At 31.5% G+C, this 26,869-nt stretch overlaps 1 protein-coding gene across 2 annotated transcripts in view; it reads left to right on the top strand.

Annotated features, from left to right (window-relative positions):
- The window catches only part of LOC139093333 (interaptin-like), a 63,975-nt gene extending 48,841 nt beyond the window's left edge, over positions 1-15,134 (top strand). For both annotated transcript variants that reach the window (XM_070644016.1, XM_070644017.1), the window contains exons 3-5: positions 6,921-7,428; positions 12,438-12,769; positions 13,110-15,134. In XM_070644016.1, the coding sequence (XP_070500117.1) occupies positions 6,921-7,428; positions 12,438-12,769; positions 13,110-14,676 (2,407 nt within the window). In that variant the 3' untranslated portion in view covers positions 14,677-15,134. The remainder of the gene's footprint in view (positions 1-6,920; positions 7,429-12,437; positions 12,770-13,109) is intronic.
- Positions 15,135-26,869: the final 11,735 nt, after the last annotated feature.

Raw genomic sequence — 26,869 nt, forward strand, 5'->3', positions numbered from 1 at the left:
ATATTGTATCCGAAATTTATCAAAAATATGCGCCATTAACTTCCAATCACTTTCAGTAATCCTCATACTTCCCGCCCTTCAACCAACTTTCCATATCTTTCCACAGAAGAAAAAAACAAACTTTTCTCTGTTGGCATCGAGCGATTGAATGACCCAAGGAAAGTTAAAGGAAGAAAACTTTTCTTTTCTTTCTCTTCCGAAACATAAAACGATGAGCCAGTATAGGATGAGAAATGAGATTCATCTAAAGTATTCAATTTCCAGTGTTGCCTCTTAAAATTTAATATATAGCAAAACATTAGCCTCGTATGCTTTAAACAACATAAATAAAATGGAACAAGGCAATACGAGATGGTTTTCGAAATACGAAGAAGAAAAGCTTATCAAATGCGCATAAATTTACCGGCTGGGTAAGAGAGTATGCATGTAGGAAAGGGTCTGCTTTATGGTAGATAGACACTATTGTTTATTTGATACAGTTCCATTCATTTTCTTAGATCAATCTTTGAAAGTAGACATAGAAAACGAAACAAATGATTCATGATTGTTGAAATTTAAATCATCCTTTGTTGTTGCTGTTTGTGTGCTTTTTTGGGTACAAAATTTACATTTGTGGGACGTGTACTAATGATGTTTGATTTTTTATGGAGCACGGAAGGAACACGGCACTTTCGGTACACGGTTCATTTCAACTTGTTGTCAAATTGCAAACTTCAAAAATGACGGATTTTCCACACTTGAGGTTTCCGTAGTGGCCAGTAAAGTAGCAAACGATAGGCATTGACATCGCGCGAATTGGATCATGGACGTAATCAGATAAATCAGCTTAAACCTCATAGACAGCCCAAATATGTACGTCAGTTCCTAAACAAAACTTGTAAATGATCCCCATACCGTCCATACACAAAGAATTAGTGATGTATGCACACATAATAATAGTATCATAAAATCAGAGAAAATAACACATGAGTGAACTCTGTGAATTGAAAGAGATTTGATATTTATCTAAGGTTTACTTCCTACGGAGAAGAAGAAATTACGAAATTGGACAGAAATGTAGCTCATGAATGTTAGGCATTTATGAAGTTACGTCAAAGTTTATTGAAGCAGATGACATAAATGATTAGTTACATCGATGGAGTTAAACAATTTTTAGGAATATGATCGAGTATAGGACTTGTTAGCTCAAGCAGACGTCATTTTCGAAAACCCCACAGATTCAGTTGTATTAAGTCTAGATCCAAACTTTTTGTGAGAATATTTATTTAAATACATTTGTGAATTTATGTTGATTCTTTAAAATCTCCCAGACATCAACCACAAATTTCCACAACAAAAATTCAGCTTTAATCTCCAACATTTTCATAAGCTCCCCCAAAAAACAGTACAGCATTCCATCGTTTCATTATTCACATTCAATTTGTATCACTTTATATGTTTGGGCTGATTATTAATTAATGCTGATTTATTATTAATGCTAACATCCTTATCAATGATTGTTGCTGTAGGCGAGTACATGCAGTATTCTCTTGTCGATTTGAGAATATATTTATTTTTAGTAAGGCTTCTGCTTTTCGACCAACTTGTAAGCTTATTGCTTATTGTTATCTGTAGCTTTGAATTATTGTGGCTTCAAGAAGTGGACAGAAACACTTTAATTAACTGATGCTAGTCATGTGGAATTTTCTTTGACATCAAGAGATTTAGGAAGAGAACAAAAAACATACGTGGGTTTTAATCCATAAAAGGAAGTTTCGGATATTCAATTTTTTCGGAATTTTAAGATTGTTTGTTGAGAGCAATAACAAATAAAATTAATCTTTTTACCAATCAACCTACATTCAACTTCAATTTGTATTTACTTTTCTAAATGATTCTACAAAAATGCTTGCAGTAATTCCGAAAAAATAATGATTTAATCTAGAAATTGTCTTGAATCTTGAAGATTCGATCGGAAAAAGGGTTTTGATTCAATTAAGGACTTTTCGAGATTAAATTCTTATGTACTTAAAGCTTTTTTTAATTTTGTGCTTAATTGGATATAAGCTTTGATGCAATATAGTGAAATTCAAGGAATAAATTAATTGGGATTGAGTTTTGAAGAATTTAAATGGATTTTAATGGAATATTTAATGAGTGCAAAACGGCATCCCAACTCATTAACGTTACAAGGTGAGACCAGATGGTAGGGGAGGCTGAAATTCATTACTTTGCCTAAAGTAAAGAGTAAACCCTAACAAATTGAAGTGAAAAAATGGCATGCTGTTCAGATCTTAATTGAATGCTTCTTACAAAGGTTATGGTCACGCTATGCACTTCAATAAAAATCTATAAAAAGTCTATGTAGCTACACAAAAATTAATTTAAATATTTCCAGACATCTCTCAAGAAATTCCTTAAAATTTTTCATTCATTAAGTTCCGTTCTCGTAACTTCACAACTCGTTCATCTCATAATAATTAGCACTCTTCAACTTTTACTGCTTCAAACTTTAAAGAACCAAGTCATCAGAAAAAAAGAGTAAGATGAATGAATGAGGAAGCGATTCAAAGAAAAAGAAGAAGTTTAGGAAGTAATGCAAGAAATTATAAGCAACAGAATGAGAAGTTTAATGGAAAAACTTGTGTAAATTTACAGATAAGAATGATTGTACTTGACTACTAACAAGTTCCTTTCATATTTATTTCAAAGCAGAAGCGGAAAATAATTTTTTTTTCGTCCTTTCATCATCATTATCTGATGATTTCATCGAAAATAACAAACATAAAATTTGATGGTTTTATGTTGAGTACGCTGAGAGATGATGAAAGGGAGAGAAATAGATGAATGACTAGATGAATAGACATTTAAAGCCTTCGAGGGAGATTCTTATCGCGATTTATTTTGTAGAGTAAGTGATTTTGTTTATGTTTTGAATGTCGGTTGATGACTTTATGGAGGAGCAAATGATCTATGGTGACATTCTGGCTGGAGAATTAATGGATAAAATAAAGGAATTTTTGAGTTTTTTGAGGATTGTAAATTGAGTTGGATTGAGTCTTAGTCTCAATTGACATTGTTATTAGGTCAAGGGTGCTCTACTTGAGTCAATAAGGCTGTTTTAAAGAGTAAGAACAACAGTACATCAGTAAGACCCGACTAATTGCTAGTAATGGCATAATTATATTCAATCTTTATTGGGGATGCATTCAGAAGTTCTCGGCCTATTCTAAAAGGAGGATAAGAACTCCCATAAAACCTGCAATAATTCCGCATCTCCCTTAAATATCAGTAAACGTACCAAGAATCTTCAAATTACTTTGCTCCCATTCCACTGTTTGTTAGGGACGATTACCCAACATTAGCATTTTGATGATATTTCGAATTCCCTTCAAACAATCTATGTGCTGATAACTTGACGAATCATTGTATTATGTTACTTAATATTTCTATAATGTACAATATACAGCCATCAATTGGCCAATAATGACTGTTAATGCCATCGCTCTATCTCTATACAAAAAATATATTTTTCGTTGTTATTGTTGTTTTCCATTTCGATATATCCATTTCAATCCGCCTTGTAATTATGATGTTTTTTTTTCTTGGTATATTCAGTTTTCTTTGCAATCTTCGCTTTCGCTTTGTGTCTGGAATAAATATTTTTGTTTCTTTTGCAATATGATGCAAGATTTTCGCTTTTATGTTTATATACAATTTGATGCCGACTCACTCACAACATGACTTTTCCTCACTCACTCATTTCAACCTCCTCGATGAAGGCAACATACAATCTAAAAAATGCATTGTGCATTTCTATGAATATTTAATGAAATGGCGCTCATGTGATGCTAAAGGTGAAATAGCTAAGTCCATGAATATTTATAGTTTAAAGTAGCATGTAGTAGAGAACCTTTGCATTAAAGCTTATTGAGAAATCATGATAATGCTACATGTAACTTAACGACACCCCCGGTGGAAGAAAGTTCTAGTCTGACTTTTTCTTTGTTAAGGATGCTTTGTTGTTGATGACTTTTAGATGGTTCTTAAGGAGCTTTGTTTACCTGAAGTTCACTGAGATTTGGTCTTTATGACTTTTGCTAGGAATTTTTTAGAAACAACTCTTATAGTTGTTCTAGGAAAACTCTTAGTTGATAATGACGTCAATTTTCTGACTCAATACTGTAAACTCTTGAATTTTGATTGAGGATTTATGATTCGCAGAAGTATTTTCCGGCATTATTTAAATAATTCAAATGTATCCCAATCTAAGGTCATTCCAAGCCTCAACATTACCCCAATTAAATCGAATATCTCAATAAACCAATTCAAATTCCCATTCAGAGAATAAAGACATCCAAGAATTTCACTCCAGTTTGAAAGTAAAAGTGCTACTTAAGTCTCATGACGAGGGATTGTCGAACACGAGGAAGAGATAAAAACAAGAAAAGGGAAAAGAGCCTTGAAATTTAAATACGTTGGTGGTCTTTCAACTTCTCTCTGATTTTTTCTGTTTATCATCCACCAACAACATTTGCTATCACAATCAATTCTCTCCGTCTTCATTCAATTTCATGTACACACACAATTTTTTATTTCGATAACAAACATGCTCGACTGTACAGGCACAAAAAAAAATTGGAAATAAAAGTGGAATGAAGGAGAATAAAATGTATAAAAATAAAATGATGAATCACATTTTTAGCAACATGCGAAATATGCTCGTACACAAAAAATTTCCTCGTATATCCCCCAATTTTTTTATATTGATTCATCATCATTGACGATTCAATATTTATGTATGTCAAAGAATATGCTCGCCATCAGATTATTATGTAATGTAATGTAACAGTAACATAAATTTGTTCTTTCGTGTTCTACTCTTGTTCTCTTTCCATCTGTTTTGTCTTTCCTTTTAAGTAATGGTTTTAGTAATGGTTTGGTGGAAGTATGTGAAGTGGATTGTGGAGATTCTTGTGTCTGACTGTCTGCATGGTTAGATATGTTGGGTGTTGTAGTCAGAAGGTGACTTTAGTCCTTGTTCCAATCAAGCTTCCAAAAAATACGCAATATGAGCTTTTTGATCTAATCACGCATGTAAATGCGCCCTTATTCATATGTACCCCTCACATGACCCCATAACTTCCCAGTTTTAATATTGTTATTAAGTCTTTCTTTACTTTCGGTTCATTCTGTTCTTCTTTCCACTTGTCCAATATACTTTAGTTTTTCATGTCGTTCTCATTTCTCTTCTACTCTTCTGTTCTACCATCATCATCATCGTCGCTACTTACGATGTATATGAACTCTCCAACATGTAAGATTATTTTTGCGAGCAATATGATTTATGTTGCAATAAATCAATCAATATTAATTCATCTGTCGCAGTTGTAATCATGAGGCGGAATCTTAGTAATTTTATTCCGTACATTCCGGTAGTTCACTAGCTATGAATGGTGGTAGTAGATAGTATGTTAAGTCAGCACAAAAAGAAATTATGTGAAACACTGAATTATGGAAGCATGACATATGAGAAGGAAGAGAATCGATTTTTCATAGAATATTTTTTTATATACATACATGATCGCATCATTAAGTGCAACTACAAAAACAACCTGTGCATAACGAAATCATTTGTGCAGACATATTGGTGCACTGACTTTTGAGTGATGGCGATGGGAAGTTATGATTTCAGCATGAATAATTTTAGGTATGGTTGTAAATATTGTAATGTAGTAACTCTGACGTCTGTTGAATATTTTTGCTGGATTTGATTTTTGAGGTCTGGCAAGCTTTTCAAGAGTGGTGGAGCCTTCTTCATTTGTGAATTTTGGAGCTGTAGATGCTGAAATGCCAGTTCTAATAATTCATTTTGCCAAAAATTTAATCAAATTATTGAAAAACTCAATCAAAAATAATTCATTACAGCATAAAATGAGCTGAAAATGATGAATGATGACAGAGTATGAATTGATATTAAAACACATATTAAAGTTAAATAGGAAAGAAGTTAATCTCACCAAGCGAGTAACAATTTCATATTCCCAAAACTGAATTGCACAAATGCAATTTTTCTTTTTATTTGTTCTCCTTAATTCCATATATTTTATGAGATTTCTTCTTCATGTTCAGGCAATGAGTTTAAAACATTGACGAAAGAGCTCTTGTGAATGATAAAGAAGATGATTGAAAAAGCAAAAAAATCTCAAGGATTTAAATTCCAACAATTGCACTCAAATCATGCAATGAATCTTGAGCAAGAAAAAAATAAAACAATTTTCTCTTCCACCAACAAACTTATGAAAATGAAATGAAATGTAAATTTATTTTATTCAAATTGCTGCTTCAAAAAAATGTTTTAAAAAAAGAAGAAGAACAAAACAAATGAAATATTAAAAAGTTTTCGTCGAGTCAAATGTCAAGCTCGAAGAGATGTTTGGGAATTTCTGGATGAGCTTCTGAGATGGGGTAGAATTTGACGCATTTTTTGACTGAATAAATTGGGTTAGTTAGGAGACTTCTTAACAAAATCGATCCAAAGCTAGTAAATGGTCTCTGGTTAGTAACCTGCCGAGCTTAATCCCTCAAATATGTGTCACGTGAAGCTTTGCTTACTCATCGAGTTTGATCTCTCAAATATGTTACAAGCGATGCTTAGCATACCGACCAAGATTGCCGGACATGTGTCAAGTGGCTTTTTATGGTACGATGCGAAAATATCCATATTGGTTTCTCCAAAAATACTAGATTCATTTCAAAATACACTTTAACCCCCAAATTGCACCTCTTTCTCCACATCATCCTTAAAAACTTGCGCTAAAAAATAATTTTTAAATGACAGTAATACTGCAAAGTCACTCTTGCTTTTTCGCATAATTGGATTTTGTCATTTCACGGTTATTAAATTCTTGTTTGTTTCTTTCATTCCTCATTCTGTATAGGCTTCAACAGCAGTTACTACAACAACAACAACAGCAAGAGCAAACAGCGACCACAAAACAAACATATCAACAGCAACAATCACAGACAATTTGCAGTAGTAATCACAAAATGTCTAATGAAAATCGAATATTAAGTAGTGAAAACAAAAAGCTAAATGAAAATGACAATGACAATAATTATGATTCAACGTCAGGCGAGTCGGATGGTGAGGAATCAATTGAATTGTGGTCAAATGAAATACCCGTCTATGTAAAAGGTGAACAACGATGGATATCTGGTGTTACAGACCAAACAACATGTTTAGACATAATTGAAGCTTTATTGATGGATGAGGGCATAATAAAATCTACAAATGATAGCAATAATAATAATAATGGTGCAAATTTGTATCCGACCAAAGTGAATGACTATGTCATTACAGAACGATGGCGTAGAATGGAGCAGTCACTTGATGGACGAACAAAAATTCTCAAGATATGGACGGCATGGGGAACAGAGCAATCAGAGGTAACCTAGTTTGATTATGTTTATGAATCATTTAGAGTGATTCAGGGGATGGAGTCTGAAATTTGTTGGGGAAATTGCTAAAATCTATTGATTCGGTTCAAAATTTTGACCTTAATTTTGAACCGGATCAATAAATTTGAACCGGATCAATGCACTTTGAACCAGATCAATTAATTTTTGAACATATTTAAATAAATTGAAGTCAGTTACTCATTTTAGAACCAATTTATTCGAATCTCCATCCCTTGTCTCTATATCCACATTCGTAATTGAAATGAATTCATCAAAAGTCAGTTATGGCTTGATCTTTATGATCTCTTATGATGTAGATCTCCTCGTTAAACGAGGGAAATATTTAGAAGTAATGGAAATCATAACAAATTGCATGCAATAAGAGATACGAAAATAATTATTTGCATTATATCTTTAATGTTTTTCTTTTTTCTGTGTTTTCATACTGATATAGAGTTATTATGATAATAGCTTCAAGCGTTTTTGTTTCCCATTTGCCTTTTTTGTTGCTAAATATGTTCTATGTTCTGTTATATTTTCTTTTAACCATGAATGTTTTTTGTCTGCATGCAGTCTATTATAAATATTTGCTAGGTTTTGTAAAAAATCGTATTATGATTTAATGGATGTATAATCTATGTAGAATTACAATGAGTTTCTGCTTTTAATTATCACATAATGCAAATATATTAGTATCATTTGTTTTAATACCTTTAATTGCTCGATTTATAATTTAAAATGGGTTTGTTTTTCGTGTGGATGTGGATGGTCATTCAATAATCCATTAATGATCCAAATTGCACAATTTACTGGAATCAATACTGCAAGCCACACCTTCTTCTACCAGACACTACGACGACAGACCAAGAAACTCACAGCATGCATCAATATCATGTGGTACCCAAAATAAGTGATCATATTAATTTATATTTTTAAAATGTATTCAGATATTTAATCGTATCAAAGATTTAAATACGAAAAAATTTTAATGACGATAGATTTTTATTAAATAATTAATTTAATTTAATTTATTATTCTGAAATATCAGAGCATTGAGTAAATCATGTCATAATAATGAAAGTTGTAGTGATTAACGTTAATTTTGGGATGATAAATAGTATTGATGTGGCATATCAAGTGTGGTTGAGCAATTATCATCTGAAATAAAGTCACTATCCATCCATACTAGTTCATAGTGATATAAGGTGTCGGAAAAATGATTAACTGGTGAAATTTATAACGCTTCAATATTATTATGGTCTGTAATTTGGTAATTTCTGAAAGAATACAAAAAAAGTAATTTCGCCATCATAATGGTTAAACAGGGGATTATCAATTACGCAATATGTTAATGCTTTTGAGCCTTTTAAATTAAAAACGGCCTGTAAATTGCATACATAATGAAAAGTTTAACTTAAGCTTCACCCAAAAGTTAATGAAATTTAAATCACAATTGATGATAATTTGTGCTTTAATTATCTTGTTGCTGGAATCATGCTACATTAAATTCATTATATTTTCTCATTCTACACTATAATCAGAGCCATTAAAGTGTTACTTTCTCATATCCATTATTATCAACATGATATAATCATACTTCATTTTAGATCATGACTTTAACGTTTTTCACAATTTTTCATTACTCTTAATTACAGTTTTATTTATCTCCTATTTATTATGCAAAAGAAAAATCTCTGACCTTAAAGTGCATACAGCTTTGTACACTGTGAAACATAACCACTCAACAAACATGATAGTTAGATTACATCAGAATTTGCTTATAAATTTAGAGTAAATAATTTTGCAATTGTGGCTTACCTACCTTATGTACAGCATAACATAAATAAGAGAGATAGAGTGAAAGAAAAAAATCTACGGCTCGTCTGTAATTTTAAAATTTATGAGTCATAGAGAGTCAGTCACTGTCTTTTTTCATGCCACATACTTATACATTTTTTATATTCCATAATATTTTGCCGCACCTTTTGTTGTGCTGATCATGTTTCATGAAAATATGTTAAATGTTGATAGCATAATATCCAATATAACAAACATAAATATTTTAGCTAGGGTTCGCCAAGATGCGCAGGCCTGCAGTTTCTATTGTTCTAGATGCGCATCCAGATGCGCATCCAATTGCATCCAACTGCATCCAACTGAACTTTTTGTATGGAAATTTTTTTCATAAAAAATGATGAAAAATTGCATTTTTGAGAGTTTTTCACCGTCGTAATTGGAAAACTAAATCAAAAGTAACATTTTCTACGATATTCTAACTTTATTTTTAAAAAATTGGAAAAATGTAATTTTCCAGTGTTTTTCCAAGTTTTTCATCATTATATATGAAAATTATGGGAAAATTAGCATTTTCCAAGATTTTTCATCATTAAAATATGTGAATTCATGTGAAAAATTGTCATTTTCAGAGTTTTTAAAGTATTTGGTTAAATTTTCAGATGCATTTGGATGCGCATCCAGATGCGCAGGCCTGCTGCAGGCCTGCAGTTTTCTGCATCTCTGCATCTATCTGCATCTAATTTTGGCGAACCCTAATTTTAGCACAGATTTTGGGTATGAATAAGGTCGAATTGGAATTTTATTTTGTAATTGATGGGTTTTGATGCAATTTTGGTACATATTATGATGTTGATTTAGAAATCAAAGATTTTATTCGGTGCTTGCCACTTTTTTGTACAGGATTCAATCAGTTCTTGTGTAAAGTTCTGTGACTTTCAAAAAATTCTTAAAAAACTTTTTGAGGTGGAGAAAATATTTTTTGATTTTTTATCTACAATTTCAAATTTTCATAATGAACATTCAAATTTCAATATTGTATTGAGTCTAATTTAAATGAAATAGCAGACTTCATCAAAAAAAACTTCAAATATGTAAAATGCGTCTTATGTCCAAACTCTGGTTGTCTTTCTTACTTGCTACTATCTCTAGTGCAACTTTCACAATTTTTCATTTTTTTGCATTTATTGTTATGAAAAAAGGCAGAACAAAAAAATCTTGCGGACAGTACGGAAATTTCATAGATGATATTAAGCTACAGAATATCATGTATGCTGTTTCTCACCGCATCAGCACTAAACAAAAAAAGGAAGAGAAGATTATTTTTTAAATCCAAAAGATCGAACAGCAGCAAAATACACATTTGTATACCATTTTATTGGGTTTTATGAGAAGCATTCGAGAGATATATATGAAATTACCTTTTGAGTAATGTTCTGTACATGCTTCACATCAAATTGATTACATAAATTTTTATGATATAACAGCAAATGGTGGCAAAGTTACTGCTCTCTAAAACCGCAAGGTGTTGTTAAACTTTTTACTTATTCCAATCGTTTACCTCTAAAAAAAACTAAAATTGAAAATCACAAGCACCGCTACAATTTATGTTGTTCAAACGTACATTCTGACTCTCGAAATGAAATGAGTAACAGAGATGTTGTTTTTAAGATACAAGTAACTGAAAAAAATATAAAACTTTTGCATTTGGCTTGATGATTGACGTATCGTTGGTAGAATCTTGACGGGAAATATTTGTGGCAATATGAAAGTGTTTGTGATATATGTACATTTTGAGCATGAGCTTTAATACGTTTATTGAAAAATAAATATTTGGGGGCTGTTCACTAATGACATCTCTGGTTATATAGAGCATTTTAGTGACATATTCCTGTGTCCAATTCTCACAAGAAATCACAAAATTTAAAAGTACAGAGAGGGATGGGGGTTCTGGGGGTCGAACAAAAGACGTCATACCTAAACCAACCCCTTTATTTAAGAATGAACGAAAAAAAGTTTATTTCTTTATGAAATAATCAATCTTCTCGTCTAATGCTTTTTTGATTATATGATGATCGAAAATAAAGGTAGATTGTTAATGTGAAGTTGGGAGAGAAAAATATCGAGACAGAGTAATACCGTATTAAAGCATGTGGAGTGGATTCCAACGAATTTTTATCTAATTTAACTCTTAAGCATGCTCTGAGCCCAAGGAAGATTAGAATTGGGAGTCAGTAACATTTTTGTAAGTAATTAGTATTGGGAATTCCTTAGAAAATTGAGATATAGCCTTGGATTCTTAAAGGATGTTCATTTTTAACGTCTTTTATCAAAACAGATGAGCAATCAGGCTGATCTGATAAGTTCATCTTCTCACTAAAAGTTCCAAATCATTCAGCCTGACAGGCGAAATCTCAAAAATCTACCTTATCCAACTTCATCTCATGATTTAGCTTAATCACGGTTACTGTGCAGAAATAAAATCCCTCCAGAAACAAACTCATCATATTGGATACCGTACATGCTAATCGATATTATTGACATACATTTTTCTCTTATTGCTTGCTGTCATGATTACGAAATCATTTGAACATCTGAATGATAAAGCTATTTTCCTTAATTTTCTGCTCGATACCGTAACTCTCGTTTAATGAGGATGAAACGGAACTGTATTGCAATTGACGAATCATTGACGTTATGCATTATTGGCTCATGATTCTTACCAGGAACTCCAAAATAATCTTCTCAACATCACGTTTGATCAGAATTCCTCAAAAATTGACCACTTAACCCAAATATGTAAATCTCAAAATTGTGCCTTCATTAACCACTTATTCACAACAGTATGCGTCATATCCACTTGCATCTGATATCAAAATCACAACTCCAATATTTCTGCATTTTTATTACTGAGAAATTTAAAACTTCATTAGGCATGTAGAGTATGATGACATAAAAAGTAACAAAGCAATTTGTATGCATGCAAGAATGTTGCCTTTCCTCTCATTTCGAATGCAATATTGTAAATGCAAATTTATCATTAACTGAGTGTGCAAGTAGCAATTTTCATATTAAATTAACTTAATACATTAAGTATCGCCATTCACTAAATAAGGCAGGCATTTAAATTTTGTACAATTTGTTAAATTGATGAGAAAATAATGCTAAACTGTTTATTGTTATGCTTACAATTCTACTTCCAGGTCAGATTCAGTTTAAAACGTCGGTCCGATTCTCACCATTCATCAAATCAACAACAGCAGCAACAGCACCAAAGTCAAAGTCAAACACACACGACGGGTGGCGGTGTGGCGATTTTAGGCGGTGATCGTGATAGCGGACGCGGAAGTCCAACTGGTAGTATCAATAGTGCTATTGTTCGGAGGCGACGACATCGAGCATCACGATCAACATTCGCATGGATGACTCATGGACAAACGATACATCCGAAATCGTCAAAAAATAATATTGAGCGATTAATGAAATTAATTTTAGAGCAAGGTGAAGTCATTCAGCTGCAATTGTCGAAATTGAGGTTAGTAATTTAAAATCTTTTAATGGTATTTATTAGCTGTAGTGAATTAAAATTGAAAGCGGATGGCTATTGGCTTATTTTAATAAATAAGGCATTTAAAGTTGTGCATTTCGATGAAATTGAGGCAGATGATGGTCAATTTAGGATATTAATTGAGGTTGCTACTGTCTGTTTCTGGCGAATTTCAAGATTCACGGAATTACAAATTGACCATCTAAATGCTTGCCTCACATATACTCCTCATGTCATGCCTTTGTTACTTTAATCCACATTTGCTTCCATAATATCTCTAAATTCTCAAAAATAATGAAATTTTCTTTCTGTTTTCTAAAACCAACAGAGATCGCGAGCTAGAAATATCCAACCTTGAAGAAGAACGTCATAAAATCCGCGAGAAAGAGCATGGGAAGAATTACCTCCTTGAAACATACTTGAAAGGAATTTCAAACGAAAATGACGATAAACAAGAGCTTGCAGCTGGCAATTCTGATTCTGGTGTACATACAGAAGAGACAGCAGCATCACCAGAAGTACAGCATGAAGACGAAATCAGCGATACGTTAATTCCACTTAATGAACAAAACTTAAGTGCTGTAAAAGTCTCATCGAAGAAACACCGTCGTTCAAAACGCGAGCATGAGTTGCTGCTAGAGCATCAATCAACTAAAGAATATTCAAGTGCAATAAGTAGCGAGAAGAAGTCAATTGTTGAGAATGAAAAACGTGTACAAGAGGAATTTAAAATGATCAGAAATGATGAAGAGATGCCAATGAGTAGCGAAGTGGCAGCCCAAATCGATATACTCGAGAAACTAATCGTTCTGAATAAGCATTTGCAACGCGAGGAGGAGTTGTGCGTTCGATTGAGTGCAAAAATTAAACGATATGAGGCTGATGCCTCAGGTCTATCAGAAGCGCAAGTGAAGGAATCACTGAGTCGTGTAAATGAACAGTTAGATGCAAAAAATTGTGAAATTGCTCAAATGGAGAGCGAAATTAAACTGTCGGATGACTCACTCAACTCAAAAACGGATGTGCTGAAGAAGCTTTACGACGACTTGGAGGAGGCCGAAGTGGAACATAGAAAATTAGAAGCAAGTAATGACACAATTGACGGAGCAACAGCTCTTATGCCTCCAGAATTGCCGCCACTTAAGAGTGAACAGTTTAAAATGCTTTCGCAAAATGAGGAACTTAATATGAGTCGCGAGTATTTAGCTGAGAATATTTATAACATAAGCAAAATCATTTTAAAGAGTAGCGGACAATCGATGCCCTTAAACATGAACAATATCAATCAAAATTCAATTGATTTTTCACGTCACATGACCGACACTTTATCATCATCAAATCCAGCCGTACAACCAATGCCAATGTTAAATCAACAAATCTATCAAATGCCACAGCACACCATGCCATCGACAGCTGAGAAAAGAATCATTCAAGCGCAAATCCATTCAATTCCAACAAATGTCCAACATACACATCAATTGACAAATAATACAATTACGGATATTTCACAATTTAAATCGACAGTGTCGCAGCATCACCAGCAGCAGCAACAAAATTTTGATCAATATAATAAATACAATGAGGCAATGCGTGCGTCAATGAATTATTTAGCAACGATTAACCAAAGAATTCAAAAGAATAATCATCATATTGAAAGCGATATAAATAATGTTAATAATCCGATAATTCAAGCTACCCAATATAAATTAGGTCCAAAGAAATTATTGATCAATACCCAAGCTATAAACGGTAGTAGTAGTTGTAGTAATAATAGTAATAGTATTCTAGAGAGCAGGAACAATAATATTTATAAGCGTAATATGATTTTACAACCAAATGATTGCATCAATTTGACTACACAACAAGATGTTTCACAGTTAGGCACTTTAGTTTGAAATTTAATTTCAACTTCTCGACTCTATATAGCAACTTTATGAAAAATTAAAATTCAATATTCCTCATGTTAGTTTATTACTATTCTTGCGGTTTTTAGTATTTTGCATTATGGAGCGCATTTTAATGAAGAGTTATTAACCTTGTCTGGTTATTATTTGTATTGTAATGATTATGGACTACTGACCGCATTCTATTGATAGAGTGCATGTTCAGTGTGTTTAATTTGGATTAAATTGTCTAATAGCATTCTTTATAGTTCAAATTATTTGCAATTATATAGAAGCAAGACAATAAAATTTGTAGGCAGTATAGATTGAAATAGGTGTTGACGGCACAGCACTAAAGTTATATCCTGGAAGGCACACAAAGTGGAAAAGGCTTAGAATTCAACTATAGATCAGCATGACTCTAATCACAGGATAGACTCGGTGAAATCTCGATTTAGTCAGAGTCAAGTCGTCTTAAGGACGGATTTTTGGCCATTACTGCGTCGTGTGCTTTCGAGTGCGAATTTATCACAAAATTATATAAATTTGGGGGCAAAATTATATAAATTTGGGGGCATGGGGTTTATTGTTGTTTTATGTTCTTTAATCAGGGGAAATGCAATATTGTCGGTCACGAGTGACTTTGTCTATACTAGTAACTAGTTAAACTCTTCATGAAATCTGCGCTACTGCAATACACTTTTTAATTCCATCAAACTTAGTGTACTTTTTTTAATTTGAAACTTTAACATGTAACATGTGTGAGTGTGTTTTGTACTTTATAGTAATTTTATTCCCTCCTTTTTTGATTTATTATTCACATAAAATGTTTATTTATTGGTTTATTATTGAAAAATTTTATACATGAAACTTTTTTTTATATACACTCGGAAAAAAATGAACAGAAAAAACATTTTTATGCTCTTTTTCTGATCGTAATTGCTTTAAAAAGTTTTATTGTAGACACCAAAAGGAAGTTTTATAAGAATAAAAAAAATAATATGAAAAAGTTTATAATGAGAAATGAAATTTAATTGAAAGATTATTTTAAAATTACTTTATTACTTTACAGGAAATGAGAGATCGATATTCGATTTTTGATATGAATGTGGATGTCTAGTAAAGTTAAAGGTAGTATCAAAGTTGAAATTTAGTAATTTTCATTTAAAGCTTATAGATTTTTTAAAAAATTCCAAACCAAAACTTTTTAAAAATCCATAAAATACTTTACTCAATAAGCCCAATGAATCAGCTGTTTAAATCAACTCCAGTCATCCAAACAATACGAAAAAAGCATAAAAAAATTCACAATCTCATCATAGTCAGTAAATTAATTTATTTGGTTCACTTTTTCATTTGTTTTTAATGCTTTTTCATTGATTAAAATTTTTTATTCTTATTTTCTGTTTTCAATTGTTTCCGTGATAAAGATCTGTGCATTTATGGCAATTAATTTTCTGCTGATTTTAAAATATAATTCCAAATTGAAAAACAAAAGTTTCTCCAATTAAATTTTATCATAATACTAGAGGTTGGTGCTCTTTCAGTTTTATTGAAGCTGTTTTATTGTGATATAGCAGTTTTGTGTCTTACTGGTCAAATAGGTAAGGTGCATGACCATTATGTGGATGGTAAGTGGGAGGAATAGGAACGAGTTCTGCAAGAAAGTTTTTGGAACTGACCTGAAAGTACGAAAGGGGGAGGAGGGTTGGTATGTAGACCGCTGTTCCAATCCTTTTTCCTAAGAATTCCCTTGATTAGAGCATATATCATTCCCTTCGAAAAATTCCCATTCTATCAGTTCTATATATTATCATTCAATATTATTAAACCAAGAAGCTCTTCAACAGACCATCCATCATAATTTTAACAGTAATATAATGAGCCCAAAAAAAATTCAATATTTTCTGCCTAGTCACAAAATGAAAAGCGAGTAAACTCAAAAAATAATTAATAATAGTAATAACTTTAAAAAATAAGAAGAAGTTTTCATTTTTTTACAATTTTCAACAATCTTTTGTGTTATGCTCGTCATGTTGTTCTCATATATTTCGAATTATAATTTTTTGGTAAGTTTATGTCTCATTATAATTAGTTCGTGTTCTTTCACTTTTATTCTTCTCTTTTCTGTTCACCTTCGTCAGCATAACCTCTCCTGTCATAATTCCTCACTTTTTCTCATCCATTTTTTATGATCTGAGTCTAGCTTATTTAATTTGCAGAAAACATACCCGTGGCTAACATGTTGATGAAAATTATGGCGGAGTTTGAACTCTACTCGAAAGATGAACGGTATCATGCGCAACCAGATCTATCCAGCTACAAACAATTGTAGTGTGAATAGGAATGAAAACAAGAAAAGAAATAAAGTTTAGATGTTGGATATTAATAAAATGTTTTGAAAAATTGTATAATTTGCGATAATGACATTTTACAAGCAATTTTTTGAGATGGAACTAATTGCAAATAAGAGTGTGAGATAGTTGTGGTTTGTCTAGGTGTCAGTGAGCTTCTTAAATAGTGAGGATGCGTCAGATCGTTGCACTTAGGAATCCTACAATTTAGGGTGGGACCAGAACAATTATTTTGACTAACCCAACTTACTAAGCTGCTAACCCTAGACCAGCATGAAAGCGCCACAAATCGTCCATCCTCAACAACATCTCTCTACTATCTTCAACACCTCGTGAAGTACGTAAAATCTGAAAATTATTGTCATCATTTAATGTTGTTCGCTTTGCTTGAAAGAATGTCTAAATTAAAATTACTAAAATACGATGAAAGCAGTTGTAGATGTGAATATGACTAGAAAAGTGCCGTTGTATTCAATTATTATTTTATAGTCATTGTCGACGCACTTGAGATTATGACAAAGTAAGTAAATAAGTAATTTGTTAATTCGCTTTATGTCTACTTAACAAGTAATCATTATCGCCATCAATTCATCGATGTATTTATTCATATTTTGTACAATGTTTGAGTCAATAATGAGTCAGAGATGAGGAATAATGAGGATGAGTTATGGAAATTTTGTTAGAATTTTGAGATGGCACTTAAATGCTTGGCTACTATCTGTAGAAGATCTGAAGTGTCTGTGTACCGAAGATTACGGCATTAAGACAAATTCTTCAGGAATTTTCCTAAACCTACAAACTCATCAGAACAATATAATCTCACAAAGCTCTAGAATTAACCAATAATCAGCACCAAAACGTCCTTTACACTCAAATAACCATCACAATCCTGACAAAATCACTCTCATGGTACAAAATCATTTAATTCATACATCAAACAGAGATTTAATGATTTGTGAAAGACCAAAGTATCCATGGAATTCTCATCGGACTTAAGCAATGCTGTATGAACGAAAAAAAGTCTCTCTTTCTATGCCTTTTGTTTTCATCTCTTCGGTATTTTTCGTTAATTGCATCACCTCAACCGCATAATTGACATTAATCGAATTAATCTCTCAATCAAATAACAGAAGTGAATGGCATGAAAATTACAGCAGCTACTTTTTTATTATGTAGATATTCAGAGAAAAAAGGCCTATAAAAATTGTGTTTACTTGTTTAAGATTGCAAAAAATTATAAACCGGTAAGTTAAGTTAAGAGACAAGGCATGAGTGTGTTACTTCATCAGCGACATTGGAGCAATTTAGAAGCATAAAGTATAATTTTTTAAAGTGTCGTTCAATATTAAAATTAAGGCTTGAAAATCATAAAAATGAATTGATATTAGTATGTACACACACTTTGTTTTTATCATAAAATTATATTAATGTTTATGTCGATAATATAAATGGGACATAAATTTTCCTTACGTATTGAGTATTTACATTGAATGGATCAATAAAGTTGTGGGAATACAGTTTTGATTTTCAGATAAATGTGGAACTTTCACACATTTCTAATAAAATCTTTTAAGTTTTTGAGATTTAGGGATTCTAAGTCGAAACTTTTTGACAGCCTGACTTATTGTTGCTATCAACTAGACCTAAAGTCGATCAATGATTCTTTCACCGGACGGCTCCATAAAATTTGACAATAGTCTACCTTAGATATACCAATTAACTAGACATTATGTCATGTTGTGCACTCGAGAGTATTTACAGTATTTTATGACAGAAACAGCTTTGCATTCCTGGTACCCTTAAGATTTAATCAGGATTATTAACATTTGCGAAACTGCTTTTATGTTTGCAACAATTTGCTTTCTTGTTTAACTGGTAGAAAAAATCTTAATCTTTCCGTGAAATGCTTTATTAAATCATTGTTGGTATGATTGGAATTTTATCTGTCTGCGGCTTGATTTTGAAGCATGCATGCTCTGACTGCAACATAGTATGTCAACCCATAGCATGACAACCCGAGTGAACGACTAGACTTAATGTCTAGTTAATAACTAGACCTACGGCCGACTAATGACACTTTCAACTACGGTCCCGTCAGTTGTCCACTCGATACAAGTCCAAGTTGATCAATCCATAAAGCTACAAGACCTAAATCAATATATCACCATTAAAGTACTTAAATTAAAATTATTTACCAAGCTGAATTCAAAGTCTACACACAAAACTCATTTTCAACCATCGATTTTCAATGTTTGTTGTATGTTTATTAATGAAATTATTAAGAATTTCTCTTCTCTCATTTCATCTCATACTCTATTCAACACATATGTGTATGTATGTCTGGCATATGAAGAAAGCATGATGATGGAAAATACAAAATTTACTTTCAATAATGCGATAATCATATTTTGATTTATAATACAAGAATTTCATGCATGCATTGAATGTTAATTGACCTTCCTTTATCGAATTTCATTCAGAGATATGTGCCTGCATATATTTATATTTGGGATATTTTTCGTATGCTATTCAAATTATTTAAAAGGAATGAATTTATATTCATTAACAATTTCTGCATTTAAATTGTTTATCACATTTCACCATTTTATGGCTTTAATAATCATCAGGAGGTATCAAAATGAATGAGTGGTAATCAGTGATATCATTTCAGGTACTTTATGTCAATAATTTAATGGAATTTGAAGTGATTTAATGGAATTTTATAGTGCAATTTTAAAGGAATATTTATGAAAAGTAGAAAGTGAGAAATTCTCGAATTTTTAAAACTTTAAATCCTTGCTATTGTTGACTTTATGCATGCATTCATGAATGTTCATAAAATCAAAAATCAGTGAAAAACTCTATTTGAGAATAAAGGGAACTATTCAGTTTTGACGTAAAATGATGAGAATATTGAAATGGAAAGTACACGATGTTAAAATCAGGAACTGTTTGAAATTGTAAAGTAATTGGATTAACTTGTCTTATTAATAGCCGAAAAGGATGAACAGAATAGGATTATATTCATAACTAGATGAGGGTCAAACAAGAGATTTTTTCGGATTAAGTCTTCAAAATATTCAATTTAATTAATAAAATTCAGCTACTGAGCATCAGGTGTGTAGCCAGAAATTGACCCTTGTGTGACATAATAGCCAATCGACCCGAATGTGATTTGAAAAATGGGTCTTGAAATGAAACAAAGAGGAAAATCACTGATGAAAATGAAAATAAACATTTCTAGGTATTAAGTAATACAAAAAGCTCTAAATGCATTCGTGGAAATAACATGCTGTGCAAAAAATGTATGCCCTGATGTGTGTTGTAGAGATTAGATGTATAGATTTACTATTAATTGTACTAATGGTTCCAAGATAAATTTTCTGCTGGATTTTATCACATTTTGTAAATTATTCACATCCAGTTCATACATAGCAACACAAAATTGACACAGAAACTAACGACGATATACCTTGTGGTGTAATTCATAAAGCACAAATAAATTAAATCATAATTAGGTTATGTGTAATGAACAAATATTTACTTTTATGTGTAAATTAACTGGTTCATGAATAATTGAATGTGTTTCTTTTACAGCTGCTCCTCACTAAGTGTGTAGATATTGACGTGAAAGTTTTATGAACCCAAACAAAATGTGTTAGATTTAAAATAATCAGCTTTAAACAAAATATCTTCTTACAATTATATGTAATTAAATTTTAGTGTTGGGTTTTAAATATTAAATTATAATGATATGTAGATTGTTATATGTTAATGATTAAGGTATGCTCTTAATATCATGGAAAGTGGGTTATGAAGAGTTTTGATACATTTCTTAAGGATTGATTAGCTTTACGGATTGAAATATTGACGAATATTCAAGTAAATAGCCATAAAATCAGCTTCATGTGCGAATTTAAAAGAGCCATGGATCACAATTGATGTGTTCAACCAGCGAAGTAAGTCAGTATTCAGACAAATAGTTAAATACGTTAATAAACTCTACATCCTTAATAAAAATGCAAAATATATCCTTAAAAATGATGAAATCATCCATTTATTCAATTATTTCAGCCCCAACAACACCCCAAGTTTTCAACATCAAATTCCACACAATTATTCATTATTCATAACAAGCAAGCTCATTGAACTTCCGTACGTTGTCAAAAAGTTTTCTTGATTTGCTAATTAAAATGTAATACGTAGCCTAAAAACCCAAATTAATTATGTCATTACGATACAAAGCATAATGAGAATGTCAAATCATGTTATAGAAGTTTATCGACGGAAATAAAGTTTAAAAGGAATTCCACCAAAAAAAAAATTATTTTGTTTTGTTTCCAAAGTATTTTTGCGCTCGAAATAAGAAGAAGAAGACAAAACCACATTTTTCTATGGAAATTGTTTCACCAAAGAAATAATTTGGATGTGAATGTAGCAAACTAGGATTGATTGACGTCAAGTTTGACAGATGCCGTTAACGCCCCGTACTTGAGTATTGTGAATAATTCAAGTTCATGATGACAAGCTTATTTTAACAAGTGCGAATAATTTGCTGGGACATATTGAGGAAGTATGCAACACATTAGGTGATTTAAGGAATAAATTAACCAATTATCGTACTTTTGAGTCCCCGTAATGTCTGCTATTAGGCACTAGAGAGATAAACCCTGTTAATGATCGATGACAAGTATCTTACTAACTCTAATGACCCCCAAAAACCCCAAATTACACTCCTGAGAATTCAAATATTCAAAGAATGTCGTTTAGCATTTCCAAGAACTTTGGATTATTATGCCAATAAATTTATGAAGCCCAATATAGTCATAAAAATCCATCATTCAATCTCCGCAGTGTCTCATAAAAATTATACATAGTCATGAAAAATCTCAAGTCAGCTTCAGCCCACACATGAATATTCATATGAGAAAGCCTCAAGATGAAAATGTTTTTCCATTCAGCTGTGCTGTTGAGATTTTCATTATTATTAATTTTTCCTCTTAATTCCTTACATTTTCGTTCCTATACATAACATAAGAAGATAATGAACCTTTGGAATGGTAAATGTAATGCTGATATTTCTCAATATGTGTAATTTTATTTAGAAATTTAAACTTTAATTATCTTATGGAAATACGATTAAAGAAATGTAATTAATTTAATACAGCTATTGAGGCAATATTTACAACAAAATAAATTCATTGTTATATTGAATGGTATGGATTAAGATCCATTGTTAAATTGAAACTTCTTGATGTTTCGGATTAAAGTTTTAAATTGTGTCTATAGTTTTCAAGTTTCATGCTTTCTTTGTACTAGCTGATTTTGGAAACTGTCGTTGTAAACCTTACCATGCTAGCCTGATTCTGGGGATGCTTTCCTTGAGATGACCCCCAGGTGTTTTGGACAATCCAATTCTTTCCTTTAAAGTCCTTATCTTGCATATAGTATGGCCGTCAGCGTTGTATCTAAGGATATCAGGGGATAACACAAGTATGTATGCACTTGGTCAGCTTTGGAGACAGCCTATAGATTCCACAATCCTCCCAAAATTCCAGCATATCGCAACTTAATCTATAAGATGTTGCAAAAAAAGCTAAACATAGCTGAGGAATTTCCGTTCCTCTGTCCTGGATTTTAACAACATTCTGCAAACAAACACAATAGATCTTACAGAATTGCTCAATCATGTTTGACAAAACACTAAACTAGTTAAAGTGTTATTCATTCTTAAGCTTATTCCTCTATTTCGATACAAATAAATCGACAAAGGTCACATACCGTATATATACAAATATCTTGAATTGAAAAAAAAGTACAATGAAAAAAATATAATAAGAGGAATTAAAAAGATATTGGAATGACTTTACATGATTTTTTATATTATTTTATTTCCACAGGTGCCATTGAAATATTGACGATATTTATTATTCTCCATCATTTGAATCTCCGCTGTTTACTTTTTATTCTCATAAATTAACTTAGCATGTAGATTTGAATGAACTGATTTGCATTAAGTAATTCTAATACATAAAGTCAATGGAATCGGGAAAAATAAAATCTGATTTATTTTAATAAACTAAATGGAAGCGAAAAATGTCTCACGATATTTAGCTAGGAATATAAATAATGTTTTTTATGAGCTCCTTTGGAGGGATTTTGTGGGAATTTCGTTGACAATGACTGTTTTGAGTACCCTGAACCCTGCTTGAGTCAGCTAACTTTGTTCTAAGGTATAAATCATTCCTAAGATGTTCAATCTTCAGGAAATTGAGGTTTGGGAACTTGAGATGACATCAATAACAGCATCAATCTAAAAATCTCTATACACAACACCATCAAACTTCAAAAATGCTCAAAATCTAAAAATAATGTCGAGTCAGTGATGTAAATTGCCACTGCAAGTTTCATAGAATAGCAAATCTTATTAAAGTACTCGACTGTGTCGGGTATCAAGTAACATTCAATCAACATCCATTGATAGCAATCTCTCTCTTTTTCAATTTAAAATTTATCAACATTACACGTTTTAGATTCTTGTACTTTAGCTTACTTGCTCAATTTCACTCAATCAGTAGCTGTGAATATGTACATATATATGTGGAAATATATGTAATGCAACAGTGAAGTAGCAAAAAGAAACTTATCGACATCAGTGAATTCTTGAAATTTTCTGGTAAACTACACAGCATTTAGTGTAATGTAAGGAAATTGGAATTCTGTTGCTGTGAAAGAAGAATGAAAACTAGTTTTTGTGAACGAACAGCGCGATTTTTGCGGGTTGATAAGGAGCTGTAGATTGGATTGTTGAGTAGAGTTTAAATTGAATTTTAGGCTACTTTAGAGTGGATTCAACCTCAAAATTTAGATTATAACCTGAAAATGTGAATTTTAACCTCAAATTTAAGAACGCGAAAAGTGCACTACAATACTCAAACTACAGCACCATATCCAACTCGCTCTTTATTTGTTGCGCATATATGAACCTTTCCTTCTTTTATCTCATTTCCAACTTAGTCTAGTAGCAAATTGATCACGACAACTTTTCATTTCAGTTCGCATATTTTAAGAACTTCAAGTATGATTCCAATAAAGTTCATCAATTTGTAATAAAATTGGAATCTTTATTTGATATTTATTTTAAATACTAAGGAGAAAATAATTGAGGAAATTCTTGCTGCGTGGATGATTGGTTTTCATGATTTCGTCGGAAATTTTGGCACAGAAAATTGATAACGCTGTGGTCGATAGCATGTTATTGATGTTGTTGTATCAAACGTCGTCAGAAAATCGGATTATATTTTGATGATGTCACATGGAGCATAGAATGGAAATTCCTGGGAAAAAGATTGTAGGAGTCTAAATTATTTTGAGCAATTTAAATGTTTTTGAGAAGTAATTATATTCGTATTATATTTTAAGAATATATTCTAGGAATGAAATATGAACATTTGATGCAAAATTTACGATAAATTTATTTGTAATGATATTAATTGGACTAAATATAAGTCGTGCACGTGGTGAAATGGAATCAATGGTCCAAATAGTAGAGCGTTCGCTTTAAGTGCCCTGAGTTCAATCCTAGGTCATTTCTAATTGTCGAAGTTATTTTTCCATTTCAGCTCGACTCATGTGTTGGATGCAGTTTTGAAGTATTTGGTACATAGTCTTATGACGCACTCGTGTCCTTGCACTGTGCAAAGCTTACTAGTTGTTCGGATCCCACTATCAACTGTAGGAAGGTCCTTAGGGTATTTTACATGGAATTAAATTATTAATCAAAGTGCCTGTTAATATAAGTTAAAAGTAGAGCATACGGAGGCCCCCGACTGCACTTCTGATAAATTGAAACTATTTATTATCTTCTTAATGTGCTGTCTACTTGAACTTAATTAAATTTACTTATTAAGACAACAAACCATTTAAATAATCCAGCAATAAAAATCTAAAATTATTGAAAATTATACTTAAATATTATAATTCCACCTTTAAGTCATTAATATTTGCAGTTAATTGAAAAATATCCATTAAACATATTTATTAGACATCCCCATAGCCTATTGTAGATAATTCAATAATACATTTTTCAATGAACGTAAATTCAATAAAGACATGTTTTAACTCTAATAGCATTAAGCCTAAATAATTAAATTACACATTTCATTAATCTGTATAGACATTTGTTCCCCGCAACAAGTAGCAATTATGACCCGATGTGTATCATAACAAAAGCAACAGAATGAATATCATTAAAAAATAGATGAGAAATTTTTTTTATCCTTTTTTTATTATAAAAAATGAGAGAACAAAAGAGTTTAATATTCAAAAAGTTTTACTATGCAAGCCTTTTTTTTTCGGCTCATAATTCCCAAAAAGGCCTTATAATGTCAGCCATAAGGAAAGAAAAATTCACTGACTTATCAATTATTTAAATTCTCAAAATAAATTGCTTCACAAACTTTAAATAGAAAAAGTTTTTTAACATTTTTTTTTGAATATTTTTTATAATTTATTCATTTCAACTTATTTCTAAATATATTAAATAAAATGAGGTGGAAGAAAAATTGAAATGGAAAAATGTAAGTTGGAATATTTTGGGAAATCCATATTCAGAAAAGCATTTTAACAAAGGAATAATTTCGCCAAGCATGACGGATCATATTAATTTATATACCCCTTCAAATAGGGTTTCTATGAGGATTCTGACAGAAAGACACAGCAGGACAGAAGGACCAGAAGGACAGAAGGACCAGAAGGACAGAAAGACAGAACGACAGAAGGACAGAAGGACAAAAGGACAAATCGACAGAACGACGGAAAGACAGAACGACAGGACAAGGAACTATCATAAAAAACTTGAAAAAATGTGAATTTTTATGCAAAGAATTTCGCAAGATTTTCATTATGATGAAAAACAATTGAAAATACATTTTTGATATCGATTTTCCTATGCTTGTAAGAAAACCATTCAAAAATTTATTTTCTGCCTTAATTTTCTGAAGTTAAAAAGAAAACCTTATAAAATGTAAGGTTTTGCATCTTTTTTCTCAAATTAGGATGAAAAACCTTAATAAATCCAATTTTCCGTAAATTTTCCTTAACATGTAAGCACATATTTCTCGAACGCTACTTTTTTCATAATCACATGATTATGTTCACTGATCATGATCAGTGATTACAAAAAATAAAAAAGTTAATTAAGACTCAGTAATGTCATCAAAAGAGTACGTCATCAAAGTAGTGGATCTAACTATAAACTCAATGATCTGAATAGCAAAAGGTTTTATTTTTGTATAACTCATTAATTAATTCCACAAAACTACAAACTATACAACATTAAAGCAAATAATAATTCGTTATGTCCGTTGTGTTATTCGCTTACCAACGACCGTTCTGGAATTTAATATAGTCATATAAAAATGTGCACCTGTTCTCACACGTAAATGGCATTGTAAATGAAGGAATTTTTATGCGTGAGTATGAGAATGAACCTATGATACCAGAACTAGATAGTAAAAATAAAATACAAAGAAATTTTTAATTAAAAAAAGTATTAAATATTTAATGCTTGACAGCACATCACGACAGTAATCGGTGTATAGCATTTAGTGATGTTTTTAGGGCAATTTAAGTAACCTTTTAAAACATTTTTAAACGTAATTTATTAAATATAATTTATTGATGATATCATCCATCGGCACACACAAAGCTTTGTTTTTTGGCTGCAAGCTATACTTAACATTTCGCATTGCAGCTACCGTTACCTGGTAAATTAATAAAATGTAAAGACTCCACAATGAGGAAGATTTCACATAAATGTCATGAAATAAATATGACTGCAGCCTTTAGCT

Source organism: Chironomus tepperi, unplaced genomic scaffold (assembly GCF_022539635.2).
Source record: "Chironomus tepperi strain 1889 unplaced genomic scaffold, CSIRO-AGI_Ctep_v1 contig_335, whole genome shotgun sequence".
Taxonomy (NCBI): Eukaryota; Metazoa; Arthropoda; class Insecta; order Diptera; family Chironomidae; genus Chironomus; species Chironomus tepperi.